Genomic DNA, 14,692 nt, shown 5'->3' on the forward strand with positions numbered 1-14,692 from the left:
CTTACCAGCATCTGCCATGGTATCTTATCCTCAAATATCTGACAAGTATGACTTTGCATTACATTACAAAATAAGGACCTGTTTCTCATTTACATTAATAAACTGAAGAGAGAAGACTTCAGCAAACTACAGTTAAGGCCGTTTTAAGTGATAGTTATTTTTTATTTTTATTGAATGACCTTTTGTTTGTTATTTGAGCAGTTGTAAGTGTTGGGATATGGATACATGTTTGGTGTGTATATGCAATGAGATAGATAATGAAGGAGAAGAAGGACATACTTGCAAACAAGAGAAATCTCAATGTATCCTTCCTGGTAAAATATTTTATAAATAAATAAATTGTATTGGCGACTGTGATGGCCAGGCAAGTTGAAAGCTGCTTAATCCGCCGAAAGTTTCCAGCGAACCGGAAACTGAAGTTAAGTAGCACTAGCAGCTTTTTAACTTGTTTGCTACCTTTTAGGTGATGGACTGCAATCATCCCAACCAGATACGATCAGGATGATTGACACCCCCTGCTAGCGGCCAATTGGCAATGCCGCGAATGTGTAGGGGGCGGCATTGCACAAGCATTTCACCAGAAATGCTTGTGCAATGTTAAATGCCGACAGCATATGCTGTCGGCATTTAGCAATGTTGGGCGAACGTGATTCGCTATAGCAAACCGACATTTGTTAAATTGACCCCTTAAGGTTAATTGTAGTTGGGGGGTGGCTATTGCAGTTAGGGTAAATAACGTTTTGTTTTTTACTTTTTTTTGTGTAGCAGCTCCATTTTGGCAGTTTGCATGATTTTTCACCTATAACTTTGTATCAGGTATTATATTTCCTGCCTCCTTATTTGTGTCTCCAGAAGCATAACGACAGGGAAACTACAGGGCCTGTCCTCTTAGGGGAACTGTTGCATAATTCAGAGCTGCTTGCTTACAGGGCTGCAGTTGTTCTAACAGATAGTGAGAATGAGGACTGGCTGTCTCCTGATATATGAATCCAAACATTGTTTTAGTAGTTTCACAATGAAAATAGAAATATAATATTTATAAGTGATTTGGAACACTGAGCTGATTTCACCAAATTAACCATTTCCCCCAACATTGAACAGGACAGGGCATTGCAGTTTCTTTTGCAAGTGCTCTGTGCAATATAAATAAGCTGCAAATCTTTATGTGGTACTTTGTTAGCTTATTATCTAGAAGAACACTACACATGTGCCACTGAACCATCTAGCTAGTATTATTGACTACATATGGGTTTTTATTTTTCATCAGTTATCTTATGGGAATCTAAAAAACAAAGCACAATGTCACAGTCTTTAACTTCATAAATAGAATGAACTTTGTCAGCGTCTAAAACTGCCTGATTCTCATTTCACTGCGTCCCATGGATAGTGAGCACAGATCTTTAACTAAAGGGAATCAAATAGCTAAAAGCTATAATGTAGATAAGAGCATAGATGTAATGGAGTTCATGCCCTCACTATGTAGCGTTCTGCAATACCTTTTAGCAGCTGGGGAACGGAGCCATCTATTAACCTTGTGGGTTTTGTTTTTTATTAGATTTAGAAACAAAATACAAAGCAGTTGACTTTCAAAGTTAACATTTTATTCTAAAACACAATTTATGTAAAAAAAAAGTAACAAATTCTATCTATACTGTACAATTTCCAAGCAGAGGTTTGAGATTTCTAAATTTCTTTGTGAATGATGTAGTACTATCAGGACAAAGATGCAAATCTTCTCAAAAAGTCAAAAACTTTCTGTAACCAGACTGCAGTGCATTTAACACAATCTATTTCTGTCTGTGCCGGTCTGCAACTCTTTGATAGCAAATCATTTAATGTAGACAAAACCGGATGTTGTTTTGTATAAAAACTCAATTTAACATTACATAATGCATTCCGTCCGAAGGCGACTTACAGAAGGGATGCAGATCATTACATATCTGTTCTCTGGAAATATAAAATATTTCTCATTGAATTTAAGTTTCATAAAATATTTAAAGTATGTCTTATAAATAATAGGCTAGAATTAATATATCTATTGCACAACTTCTGAATATCCTCATTCACAGCATAAAAAAAGATCAACAGTTTATCTATAGCACACAACTGTAATCTAATAATATTGTAACGTAATTTACAGTAAAGAAAACTTGTTCCTTATACAGTGTCCTTAAACTGAGCTTGCAGGTTGTCAGTCACAGCCCACCAGATTTGGCTTTGGGCAGTGACTTCATTTAAGCACCAAAAATGCAGCCTTGGGTCAGTTTAATTGAATGCCATCCATCTCCCGCTGTTTAGTTTGTTGCCATATTCAAAGCAAATGTGACTCCCTGCATTATGATGCAGATTCATCTTCATGACAGCCACATTGGTCTTGCTTCTCGCTCTAGTCCATAGTGAGTGGCAACTACAACAAAGCAGCGGGATTTAACCTCAGCATCCAGACTGAAGGATGGAGCCACCAGAACGCTTTGTTACAGTAAGAGTGGTGAATATCTGAAAAATAAGAAATGTGGATATTTATTATATAGAAGAGTATTAGCTTTTATGGAACAATAAAAACAATGAACAAAGAAAAATGTCTACATTACAGAGTGACAGCAACCTACAGTAGCTGATGGTCCTTCATCCTCTATGGACTGCTCAGATTTAGTTGTGAGCGTTACTTTAGAAATACATGGATTTCTATGTTCCCTCTACATGTTATTGCATATTATTTTAAATTTCTGGTTGGATACGGTCTATTTAGAGCTAAACACAAGTGTTACTTATAAAATTATAAAATCTGTAAAGGGATTATAAAGTCAAAATTAAACTTAAAGGGACATTCCGGTCAAAATTTAAATGCACATCATAGATTAATTACATATTTGAGTAGAAATATATTAATTACATATTTGAGTAGAAATATATATATATATATATATATATATATATATATATATATATACACACATGTATTGGCAAAAATGTTTCTAGTAAAAGTTATCACTGTTTTAGTGTTAACATTTTTCTCTGTGCATGTGAAGCATAGCTAGATATTGTCACTTCACCTACATTCTAAATATTGCAGATGCTCAGATCATCAGTGGGCTTTTATTAGGTCAGCAATTAACAAATTGAGTCATTACCAGATGGCACATGCACCTTAGGCTCTATGAGCAAGTGCTGTGTTTAAAATGCTAATGCACGTTGCATACTTAAATACACTTTTAAAACAGCTATAGCTTTAATTAGAAGCATTTTAGCTAACGCATGTATAGTACAAAAATGCTTCTGTTCAATACCGGAATGCACCCATGTGGTTTACAATTTTGGCTGGAATATCCCTTTAAATTGACTGTATACAGTAGAGTATGACATTTTAAACAATTTACATATTTACTTCTATTATGAATTTTGCCTAGTGTTCTTGTTATCCTTTGCTAAAGAGTAAGCCTAGGTTAGCTCAGGAGCGTGCACGTGTCTATAGCTATTTGACAGCTGTGTTTGCAACATTGCTTATTACAGTGCATTACAATGTAACAAATACTGCTGCCGTAGACTGCAAAAGACACATGCACTCTCCTAAGCTCCAATCAGCCTGTCTAGGTTTATGTTTCAATAAAGCCTAACAAGAGAACAAAGCAAATTTGATAATAAAAGTAAATTGAAAAGTTGTTTAAAACAACAAGCGCTTTCTGAATCATGAATGTTTAATTTGACTTTAATGTCCCTTTGTCTATTCCATATCAAACAGAAATGAAAACTAAATGACATTTCCTATAATTTTGTGGTAATGACCTATGTATAAAACCATAGATTAGAGTTTATAAATCTCAGGGATGATTCAGTGTTCTGGTGCTGTAATGCACACTTTTCTCTAAGAAATGGATCAGTAAAATAAAATGTGGCAACATCCCAAACTTAGAGATACACAGGCATACAGGGTGTAATACATCCTATTGTAAATTGGACAACAAAAGAATTGCACAAGAATAATAATACAAATATCAAAATATGTTTGTCTAGGGTTGTTCAAAGGTGTAATTAGCTGCATCAAAGAGAATCTATTGTGGTAACATCAATACGCAGCTTTAACGTAAACGCTATTCACTAAACATGTTTGATCTTTGATGTGTCTTTTTTTTAGCCCTTTACAGCACAACCATCTCTGGCAGCAGAAAAAAAATGAGTTGTTTGACTACTTTTGTGTCATCAGTCAGATAAGGACAATTTATTCCCTTTATTTACATTTTGACTAATCTTTCAAAAATAATCAAGACGTCCATTACTACATAAACCACATTGGGTATATTATTCCTGGATATTACAAAATTTAGATTATACTTGAGACTCAGGGCCTGATATTCAAAAGCTCTCCGCTTAGGTGAGATGATCTAAGACATCTCGTCTGTATGGAGAGCCCCTAAATGTAAGAAACGCTAATTTTAATTTGAAAGATGTTTATCTCACTATGAAGGGTTATTGATGTGAAGGAGAGACACCTACATTACAATATAAGGTCTTAAAAAAATCCCAAAAATTTTGCATGATTTCTCTCCATGCCTGTGAGCTTTTAAATATCAGGCCCTAATTCAAAACTTAGTATTTGTTTTACAAACCAACATAGTAAAAGTTTGTTCTGACCCTATGGAATAAGTGAATGCAAATAAACAAAGTGTAATAATGGTTAAAAAAAAAAGCAGAGAATTTCTTGATTGCAGACCTGGTCTGTCGTATTACTGAGCTTCTGCTGCACATGAATGATGTATATTCAAGGCATTTCCCTCTACACTCAATATTATAATTCAAACCATAATATACAAAAAAATACAAATTTGCACTCTTTTACAATCCTGTTTTATTTTAAATAGTATAATATGGATGAAAATGTTGTTACCAAATGATGGTTATGCAAATTTAACACACTTAATAGTATCTCTTACAAGAAATTAAGAAATTTGACAAAACCCCAATGACACCACCTACTCCAACCAGCTATGACCATATTTATCTCTTATGCTCTCTACGGCTGCTGAATATCTAGTCTCTGTGTAGTTTTGTGTTGGTGCTGTTTTACACTGATATTTTTAAATGAATTAAACCTTTGTTGCGTTTGGGAGCAGAGGTAAGAAGCAGATTAATAGATGATTGGTCGGTTGAATAAAGTGGAACATTCAGAGTGGTATGACCATGTGAGTAGTGGACATGGTATTTGTACTATACCTCAGCACAGACAGGATGGATTCCAATTGTGCAATCCAACTGCTCTTTAGTGATCCCACATTTCATTGCCGCTGCAAATCCCTGGGTGATTTCTCCAGCATTTGGTGATAGTACATGAATACCTACAACTCTTTCCTAAAAACCAAGAAAGACCTATGTTAGGAGGTAAATTTGCCACAGTTCAGCCATTTTATGTCTTATGAATTCAAAAGCTCTATATAAGAAAGAAATATGAGGGTTTGTTTAGGTCCTAATCAATTGCAGTAATTTATTTTTTACAAAACTGGTATACATAAACCATTGATAGTCTACTTCAATCCTGTACTATTGTTTTAAATAGAATAAAAAGCAACACATAAAATGAAATGATGCATATTATTAATGGAATCTTATTTACATTCACTTTCAATAATCACAATTTTGGGAAATTATATGCAAATGAGGACTCACACTGAGTAAGACAGATATGAATGAAACAGATTATGTCAGATTGTATCTGATAGTCTAAAATAATCTTAATCTGCAACTTGACCAGTCTATATCAGTAATTACTGTGGGCATGCAGCAGATAAGTCAGCCATTTTTTTCAAAGTCTGCAGCCTTCAGAAGTCAGGTTAGTAGAATTGATGCTGTAGCCCTGGCTGACATTTATCATTTTTATGATTATGACCTGCTGCATTACCATGCAAAGAAAAACACAGGTGAGTCTTGCAAGGTCAGTGCCAGCTTCCAAGGAGAATGTTAATTTGATTTCCCTGTCTCCTTACTTGACTTTGCAGTTTATATCATTGATGTCTAGTTTAAAATGAAACTGCAATAGGTACTGAACATGATGGATTAGCAATTGTGCTATTCAAATTCCAGCACATATATATCTTTAGTAAACTGCCTTACTTTACTAGGAATGTTATTAGTTCCTATCTCTTAAAGGGACAGTCTAGTATAAATTAAACTTTCATTATTCAGATAGGACTTGTAAATTTAATCAACTTTCTAATTTACTTTTATCATCAAATTTGCTTTTTTCTCTTGGTATTCTTAGTTTAAACTAAACCTAGGTAGGCTCATATACTAATTTCTAAGCCTTTGAGGGCTGCCTCTTATCACAGGCTTTTTAAATCTCTTCAACACAAAGAGACAGAAAGTACACGTGGGCCATATAGATAACACTGTGTTCAGGCACAGGGGGTTATTTAAGATCTAGCACAATACAATGCTAAATTTAAGACAATAGATAATAAACAGTCACAGTCATGTGATCAGGGGGCTGGAAGAAGGTTCCTAGATACAAGGTAATCACAGAGGTAAAAAGTACATTAATATAACTGTGTTGATTATGCAAAATTGGGGAATGGGTAATAAAGGGATTATCTATCTTTTAAAACAATAACAATTCTATGGTAGACTGTCCCTTTAAACTCCATAGGGAGTTGTAGACTCCTCCTTTTATGACAACAGTGAAAATGAAAATCTATTGTCTGTTCTTATGATAATAAATGTTGTATTTGGTTAGTAACAGATTATATTTAGCTCTAACTATTATATGGATAATATCTAATTTGCATAGGACGTGTTTTATTGCCAATTTATTAAGCTATATATTTTTGTAATTGTGAAATTTAATGCACTATTTATTATGGGCCAGATTACAAGTGCTAACTTCAGGACTTGAATGTTTTACATCCCAATGTTCTTCACATACAAGAAAATGTTCTTTTTATTTTTAAATACACACACACACACACACACACACACACATATATATATATATATATACTGTATATATATATATATATATATCTATATATATAAAAAGTTCAAAACATATATTTATACCTATATATATCTATAGGAATATACACACATATAGATAAATATACAGTATACATATTTAAAAAATATAAAGAACATTTTCTTTTATGTGAAGAACATTAAAATGTAAAATATTTACAGTAAATACACCTTGGAACACAATATAAAATATTAAAAATGATTTTAAAATGTTGTTTTTTTATGTTTAAATGTATTTGAATGGAAAGGGCTCCAAAGTGTAAATATATGTCTCTATGTGTGTATGTATATATATATATATATATATATATACACACACATACACACACACATACACCCATACACATATTTAGACATATATATACATATATTACGCTAACCTAATGCTCAAATTTAGTTTGCGCACAAGTGAACGCATTTACTTTCAATCTGTAATACGCGTGCAAGTCAGCGCAGCCACGATATTGCTTATTGCCACCCACACTAACAATACCGCGCCACTTGTAATCTAGCCCTATATCTTTCAGTGCACAGAACTTAAATAATATACTAAGTCCTTGGACATTATTATCTGAGATATGTTTTTTGAATGTAGATTCTGAGGTTTTTGTCCTCATTAACAAAAAGACGTAGATCACTGCCTTCCTGGATACAAGTAATATTAGAACAGCCACTAGCTCAGTGTATCTTTAAATGCTTTATATGTACGTTATTTTTTACAAAATCTTTGTGGTTTGCTTCTTCAGACGAGAACTGACCAGGAGGTCTATAAACATTCTGGAAAACACACTTGCATGAGAGTATAAATAGATCTAAATTCTCTTTTTTGAAGGTAAATATTGGATTTTGGTAAATAGAATCCACAAGAATTACATAGTGTAAATGATTATAACCCAATGTGGAGCTGGAGTGTTTTTTTCCTACTCAATAGAAACATTTCCCTTTTAATTAATGTAGCCATTTGTCTCTATTTGAGTAATAAAAACATGATAATCTATTGCAAAGTCAACACTGCTACATTCTTCATAAAAAATAAATATATCACATAAAAGTTCTGTTTTAAATGCACAGCATTCTGGCACGTGGAACAATAACTTCCAGTGTGCACAGGACTCTGCACATAAACAAGTAGTAGATGTTACAATTTATCATTGTACCGCTGATAACTTAACAGTAGCATTTAGCAAATTAAGAAAGTATTCCAGCTGCATGTGAAATATACAGATGTGTATTTAAATTCCGTTTTACATCCCTTTAGCTTGCATTGCATGAAATACATTTTCAGATTCAGAATATACAATTTTAAAAAACTTTCCAATTTACTTCTATCATCACATTCTCTTGTTAACCTTTGTTGAAAAGCACATGTTTGCAGCACTCTATGGCAGCAGTTTTGCAACAGTGTTATACATTAGCAAGAACACTAGATGGCAGCACTATTTCCTGCCATGATCCAGACGTGCATACTACCTATCTGGATATCTCTTCAAAGAATAACATGAGATTAAAGAAAATGTGATAATAGGAGTAAATTACTAACGTTTTTAAAGTTTATTCTCTAACTGAATCATGAAAGAAAACAATGTGAGTTTCCTATCCCTTTAAGACTCTTTTGAACCTTTTTTAACCATCCACTTGTAATACTAGATTGTTATTCTTTGTGCAAGGCCAAGCACAAGATAACTTACCGGTGATACCTATAATGCTCCAATTGAATCTAGCCCAAAATGTTATTATTTGTAGAAAAAAATTGCAATATACTTTATTTATTTTGTTACATATTCCTATGGACGTCATAACCCTAACCTTACTACAATTGTACTACATTTTAAACCACTTGCACTCTATCCATGCCTTTTTAGCTTCTAGCGCTCACTCTCTCACATACTTACTTCTAACCTTACTACATAAGTGTCCCTAAGTAGCTGTAGCAGATGTGACAAACTGTGTCTGAGTAACTACACATGTGACTCTTATAGCCTGCAAGCTGAGAGTGCCACCTGATGACAGCCCAATATTGTGCTTCCCAGATACAGAGCCACAGCCGGTTTGAGCTGATAATCAAAGTGACAATATATCACTGGAACTTGTAAAATGCTACAGCTAAAAGAGATGGTCAAAAGCAGTACAGTAAACTCTCAATTAACCGGCACCCATGGGGATTGGTAGATTCTGGATAAGTGCTGGTTGTGGAGAGGTAGAGGCACATACTAGACACAAAGTGACGACAGGACGTATCATCACTCTGAGGAGGACTTCAACAGGAAACACGCTACCAACCAGAAAGGTTTCTCATTAGACAGGCAGTACAAGCGTTTAGTAGAAGACTGGCCACTGGAGAGGTATTGAGTGTGTACAATACGGCTGGGAAGGGTTAGTGTAGCAGAAAAGAGTCCTGAGACATCAATTACTGTGCCTGTCTATTGGTCTATCTACCGCAGCTCCTGCTGTTTCAAGAGATGCAGACTGTTTGTTTGTTATAGAGCACATTTATGCTCTAACATGTTTCCTTTTTCCCCCCCGGTTACTTGAGAGTGCCGGTTGCTTGAGTTCCGGATAACAGAGTCTACTGTATTAAACTCCTGATATTTAACTGATCCTGTCTCCAATCAGCAAGGTTCAATGGCTGACAATAATTTAACCTGTGATCAGTTACCGGTCTGCAAAGACAGAACAGTCTCTATATACAACATTCCTATAAACCATCTCCTATCACAAACACAAAGAAATTGGCCTGTGAAACGGTGTTAGAGCAAAGCAGAACTTAATTGTAATTTATCTACTTGGGTACAGAGGATGTACTATGTTTAGTAAGTTGTTTTAATGAATCCACCTTTGCTCAAGTAGGGGTACCCTGAAACTGAAGTTGCCTTACCTGCTGGAAGGGGCATGAGATTTAAGTAAACTCATATCTCTCATATTAAATTGTTTATTGTTATTCCCTGTATTCACCTCTTGTTTCCAAGACTGCTAAAATGAGTAAGTTCATGAAATAATTAACTCAAAATTTAATATGGAGTATTTGTAGTTAAAACATGGATTGGCATTGATTGCTTAAATATATAGTTTTATGAACATGGAAGTATAAAATTTTACTACCAATTCTTTGGGCTGTATTGTTAGTTAATTTTTTAAGGACTTTCATAAAAAGAAGGTTAATTAGCCTCTTATTGGGGTTGTCTACAACCTTTTAGGTACATAAAGCAAATTTTAATCATTCAATAAAATACATTTAATGAGAAGTAATATTAAACCACTGCAGCAGTAATAAATCCTTAGCCTATACATATAATCAAAAAGAAAATGTACAGTAAAAATACATTTTATATAGCATCTAACATAAGTGCTATATTTATTGTGGTTAGAGATTTTATACAACAAACTATTTGATCATCTGGAACATTTTAAAATGGTTTTATTTCAAAAGATACATTTGGACGGGGGTTTCCTACTTACATCATCCTTAATATTGCAGATTAGTTTTGCGTAGCATTTATTGTTGTCCCTTGCTGGAACAGTCCATTCTAGGGGCCAGAAATAGCTGTGATATACCTGAAAAAAGAGATAATATAAAATTATTTTTTTTAATGATTCTTTATATATGAGACATCAATAAACAAAATATAACAAAATAAATTTAAGTACTTCCCAGTGTGACTAAATATGAAGCCTCTAAATTGTAAGATCCCTCCTCTTCCTTCTATGAATGTATTTTCTTTATTTATGTCAGTATTCATTTTTTTACCATGGATCATTGCCACTGTGTATCGTTACTCTTGTATTATAATAATAACACTGATGAAAACAGGATAATAAATGGACACTAATCACTTAATAAATGCTAGATAAAATGATACATCCAAAGAAAGATTAGTCTGAGAATAACAAGTAGATGTATTTTTTTAAGTTTCATTAGCTGTTTAAATATTGACAAAGTAAGTGTAAAGTTTTCGGGCTAGATTTATTAAGCTGCGAATGCAGCTGTTTCCGCGCGAGACTTCAGGCTCGCCAGAAACAATAGTTAAGAAGCAACAGTCGTAAGACCACTGCTCCTTAACTCATCCGCCACCTCTGAGGTGACGGACAGCAATCATCCCAATCGGATACGATCGGGATGATTGACACCCCCTGGCCGCAAATATGCAGGGGGCAGCATTGCAGAAGTATTTCACCAGAAATGCTTGTGCAATGTTAAATGCCGACAGCATATGCTGTCGGCATTTAGTGATATCGGCGGACTTGATCCGCTACAGCTACCCCATAGTGTCTATAAAACAATGGGAGCTGTCATGTGTTCTGCACTTCCATTTCTAACAGAAACTGAAAAAGCTCACAATCAGAATGGAAATACAGGAAAAGGGGACAAAAAAAAATAATGAAAATGTGTTGCAAAGTTTTATTTATATATGATTTATCATTTTATACTACCATCTCAAAGTGTTTAATGTCCCTTTAATGCTTTAAAGGGGCAGTGTGATTAGTAAATCTGTTTTAGTGTATGATAAATAAATGTAAAGCTATCTTCAGATGAAATCCAATCTATGGGTTGATTATATTCCATTTGAAAAGTTTATTAACAGTTTTAGTAGTTTTCCACAGAAACACTACAAGTGCTATACAATCAATACAGAACATATTGTACCTCTATATTTTCCTCTCCATATATCCTTATGGCATCCGCTTCTGATAGGCCACAGGCACCATATTCCAAAGGCGTAAACACTGTTGTTGGGACATTCACATAGTCGCACTATTGAAGTAACAAAAGATAAAGATTATTACTACAATTAAGTCTACAGGGGAAATAAGTAAAAATGTAAATTATGAGTACAATCCTAATCCCTAGTCTGTTCCATATGAGGATACAAACACTGAATTAAGACTAGGATTACACATTTGCTAACCTGCAATGTCCTCATTTGGAATTGTACAGGGGAACAACCATTCCAGAGGTTAAACACATAGTAAAACAAAGAAATTGTTTAATAAAAAGTGCTATAACAAAACAGATATTTTGATTTTCCCACTAAAGTGTCAATTGAAATATTGTGTTTGCGTTGTACATATACATTAAATTGTCTCAAACAATACAATGACAAATGAAGCAGTGCCACATGACAAAGGTAAATATAAAGTAGTGCCACATGAAATTGGGTAAATTAAGATTATTTTAATTATTATTAATACTTCTCTGATATAGTTACAAATTATTTAAAGAAACAGAAATAAATTGGCACTGTGACAGTGATATATGTAGAAATTGAAGGATTAAGAAATCCCTGGTGCTCACCCTTAAACTATATATAGTATCTTAAATGGAAAGGGGAAGTAGGACAAGAAAGGGTTAAATAGCACTCATTCCAATACGTATTGTAATACTGTTGAAAGATAATTCAACTATAAAGTTAAGCTAATTTAAAAACTTAAATTTTATTGTACACTTATTAAAATGTAATCAATATAACCACCAGTAAATTAATCCTAATATATTAGATAAAGTCTCCCAAAGACCAAATAATGTGGCGCACTATAGAAGGAAAGGAAAGCACAGTGCAACCACCCCCCTGTATTCCTGGCCTGTATCAGGATACCCCGGCTTCAGGTGACAGGGATGGCCAAGGACACTGAGTTCCTAAGGTAGCCGCAAGCTAGAGAATACGGAGACTGCTGATATATTAAATATTAAAAACAACAACCATTCACACCCTCACACAAACGCGTTTCGGCCGAGTAGCGGCCTTTCTCAATGTGCTTTTTAAAATGGACAATTTTAAAAAGCACATTGAGAAAGGCCGCTACTCGGCCGAAACGCGTTTGTGCGATGGTGTGAATTGTTGTTGTTTTTAATATTTAATATATCAGCAGTCTCCGTATTCTCTAAAAATTAAACGTCCTTTTAAATCCCTATGTACTAAGAGTGCACGAAGCAACATTCTGCACAGTATAATTCAGAAAGATCTAAACTATTTTTTTAATAAATTAACTGACCTTTAAATTTGAGTGACCATATAATCTTTTAGCCAAGAGCCGACCTGCTTGGATGGCAACTGGTGTGAGCTCTAATTTGTCCTCTAACACATCACCAATGGCATAAATATAAGGTACATTAGTTTGCTCTTCATCATTGACTGGGATTTTTCCAGTTCTGAAAAATAAAAGAATAAAGAATACAACATTATTTGATAGCCTTGCGTCTTCATATTAATATGATACAGTTTGCTCTTGTTCATCAGCTTTGACATTTATGCATAAAACATTGACACTGATTGGAATCTGGCTTTCGTTCTTACTTTTCAATGGTATTATTATTAGTGCACAATCATGTGTATCCTGCTAATTTCAAATGTAAAAAAAAGATGTAATTATTACAGCAAAACTCACCAAGCCTTCTAATTGTCTTACAATTTGTGAGGTATGTGTGTATACGCCAAATCCTGCCCTTGAACAATAAAACCCAAACCATCTAGTGCTTGCTCAATCTGCTAAAACGCCTCCCCCACACCCTTCAAATAGTTTATGCTCACCCCCTTTCAAGTCATCCCACCATAAAAAAAGGATTTATCCATGGGAGCTCTGATATGTTTTACAGAATTTGTTGGAAAATAAGGAGTTTATGATCCACTTAGGCCAAGAATAAATTGCACTAGCTAGTAGTAATAGCACACTTTGATGCAAATTTTAATTAATTTTTGATTACATATATTAAATAGACACTAAACACTAAATACATTTCCTGCACCTCCTTCTAATTATGGGTGCTGTTATTATGGAACCAAGGTGGTTACACTGCAGGTATCTGAAGGAGTGTTACTGCACATGGTCAAACGCCAAACACATCAACACTACAAAACAGTGAACAATAGATTTCAACATGGCAACACCCATGACTAGATGGAGGTAGTGAATCATTTCAATTCTACGTTTATAAAATGTATTAATTGTTAAATGTCCCTTTAAAGTTTACAACGGCAATATAATTTAGAGCTCAGAAAGCATTTTTCCTACGTGCTGTAGTTTATAGATTCTGACATAGATGTTTCACTTTCTTTTATTGCAATTTTATTAGCTATGATTATTGTTTTATATGGAAAATAATGCAATTACCAATGTTGCTCTCTTTCACAATTTGGGCTAGATTACAAGTGGATCACTATTGTTTGCATGCAAGCAATATTGGTTTCTTTTGGCTTTTTGTGCACATCAAAATAGTGCGTGTATTACATGTTGAAAGTAAATGCGTTCACCTAAATATCTATAGTTATAGATATATAGGTATAGGTATATATAAACATATATAGAAATATATATTTGCAATAACAATTAGATTTTTCCGTAAGGGAAGAACATTGGAATGTGAAATATTCATAACTCCTGTCGGATTAGCGCGCAAGTGATAGTTAGGTTTTTTTCTTCTGTGCTCTCCATTGACTTCTATGGGGAGAATACGTTAATGCGGTCGCAATATCTGGTTAGTGCGCATTAGGTTTCGCTAGCGTGAAAACTTTTTACTCGTAATATGGCCTTTTATTGACAATGATTTTCAAAAGTATTAGCAAATACATGGAGCATTTCTTACTTTTCATTGATCTTCACTCCAACAATATCAAGGCCAATTTTTCTTGTGCATGCTTCTCTTCCAATTGCCAGCAAGACCTGTAAAAACATTAGCAATAGCTTTTAAGAAATGGGTACA

The 14,692-nt window shown here is 34.1% G+C and overlaps 1 protein-coding gene across 1 annotated transcript in view; it reads right to left on the minus strand.

Annotated features, from left to right (window-relative positions):
- Positions 1-1,579: 1,579 nt before the first annotated feature.
- The window catches only part of TXNRD1 (thioredoxin reductase 1), a 23,128-nt gene continuing 10,015 nt past the window's right edge, over positions 1,580-14,692 (minus strand). The window contains exons 9-14 of the mRNA XM_053716962.1: positions 14,576-14,652; positions 12,988-13,144; positions 11,642-11,749; positions 10,456-10,551; positions 5,209-5,343; positions 1,580-2,496 (exon numbers count right to left, since the gene is read on the minus strand). Of these exons, the coding sequence (XP_053572937.1) occupies positions 2,434-2,496; positions 5,209-5,343; positions 10,456-10,551; positions 11,642-11,749; positions 12,988-13,144; positions 14,576-14,652 (636 nt within the window). The 3' untranslated portion in view covers positions 1,580-2,433. The remainder of the gene's footprint in view (positions 2,497-5,208; positions 5,344-10,455; positions 10,552-11,641; positions 11,750-12,987; positions 13,145-14,575; positions 14,653-14,692) is intronic.

Source organism: Bombina bombina, chromosome 6, assembly GCF_027579735.1.
Source record: "Bombina bombina isolate aBomBom1 chromosome 6, aBomBom1.pri, whole genome shotgun sequence".
In the NCBI taxonomy this organism is placed as follows: Eukaryota; Metazoa; Chordata; class Amphibia; order Anura; family Bombinatoridae; genus Bombina; species Bombina bombina.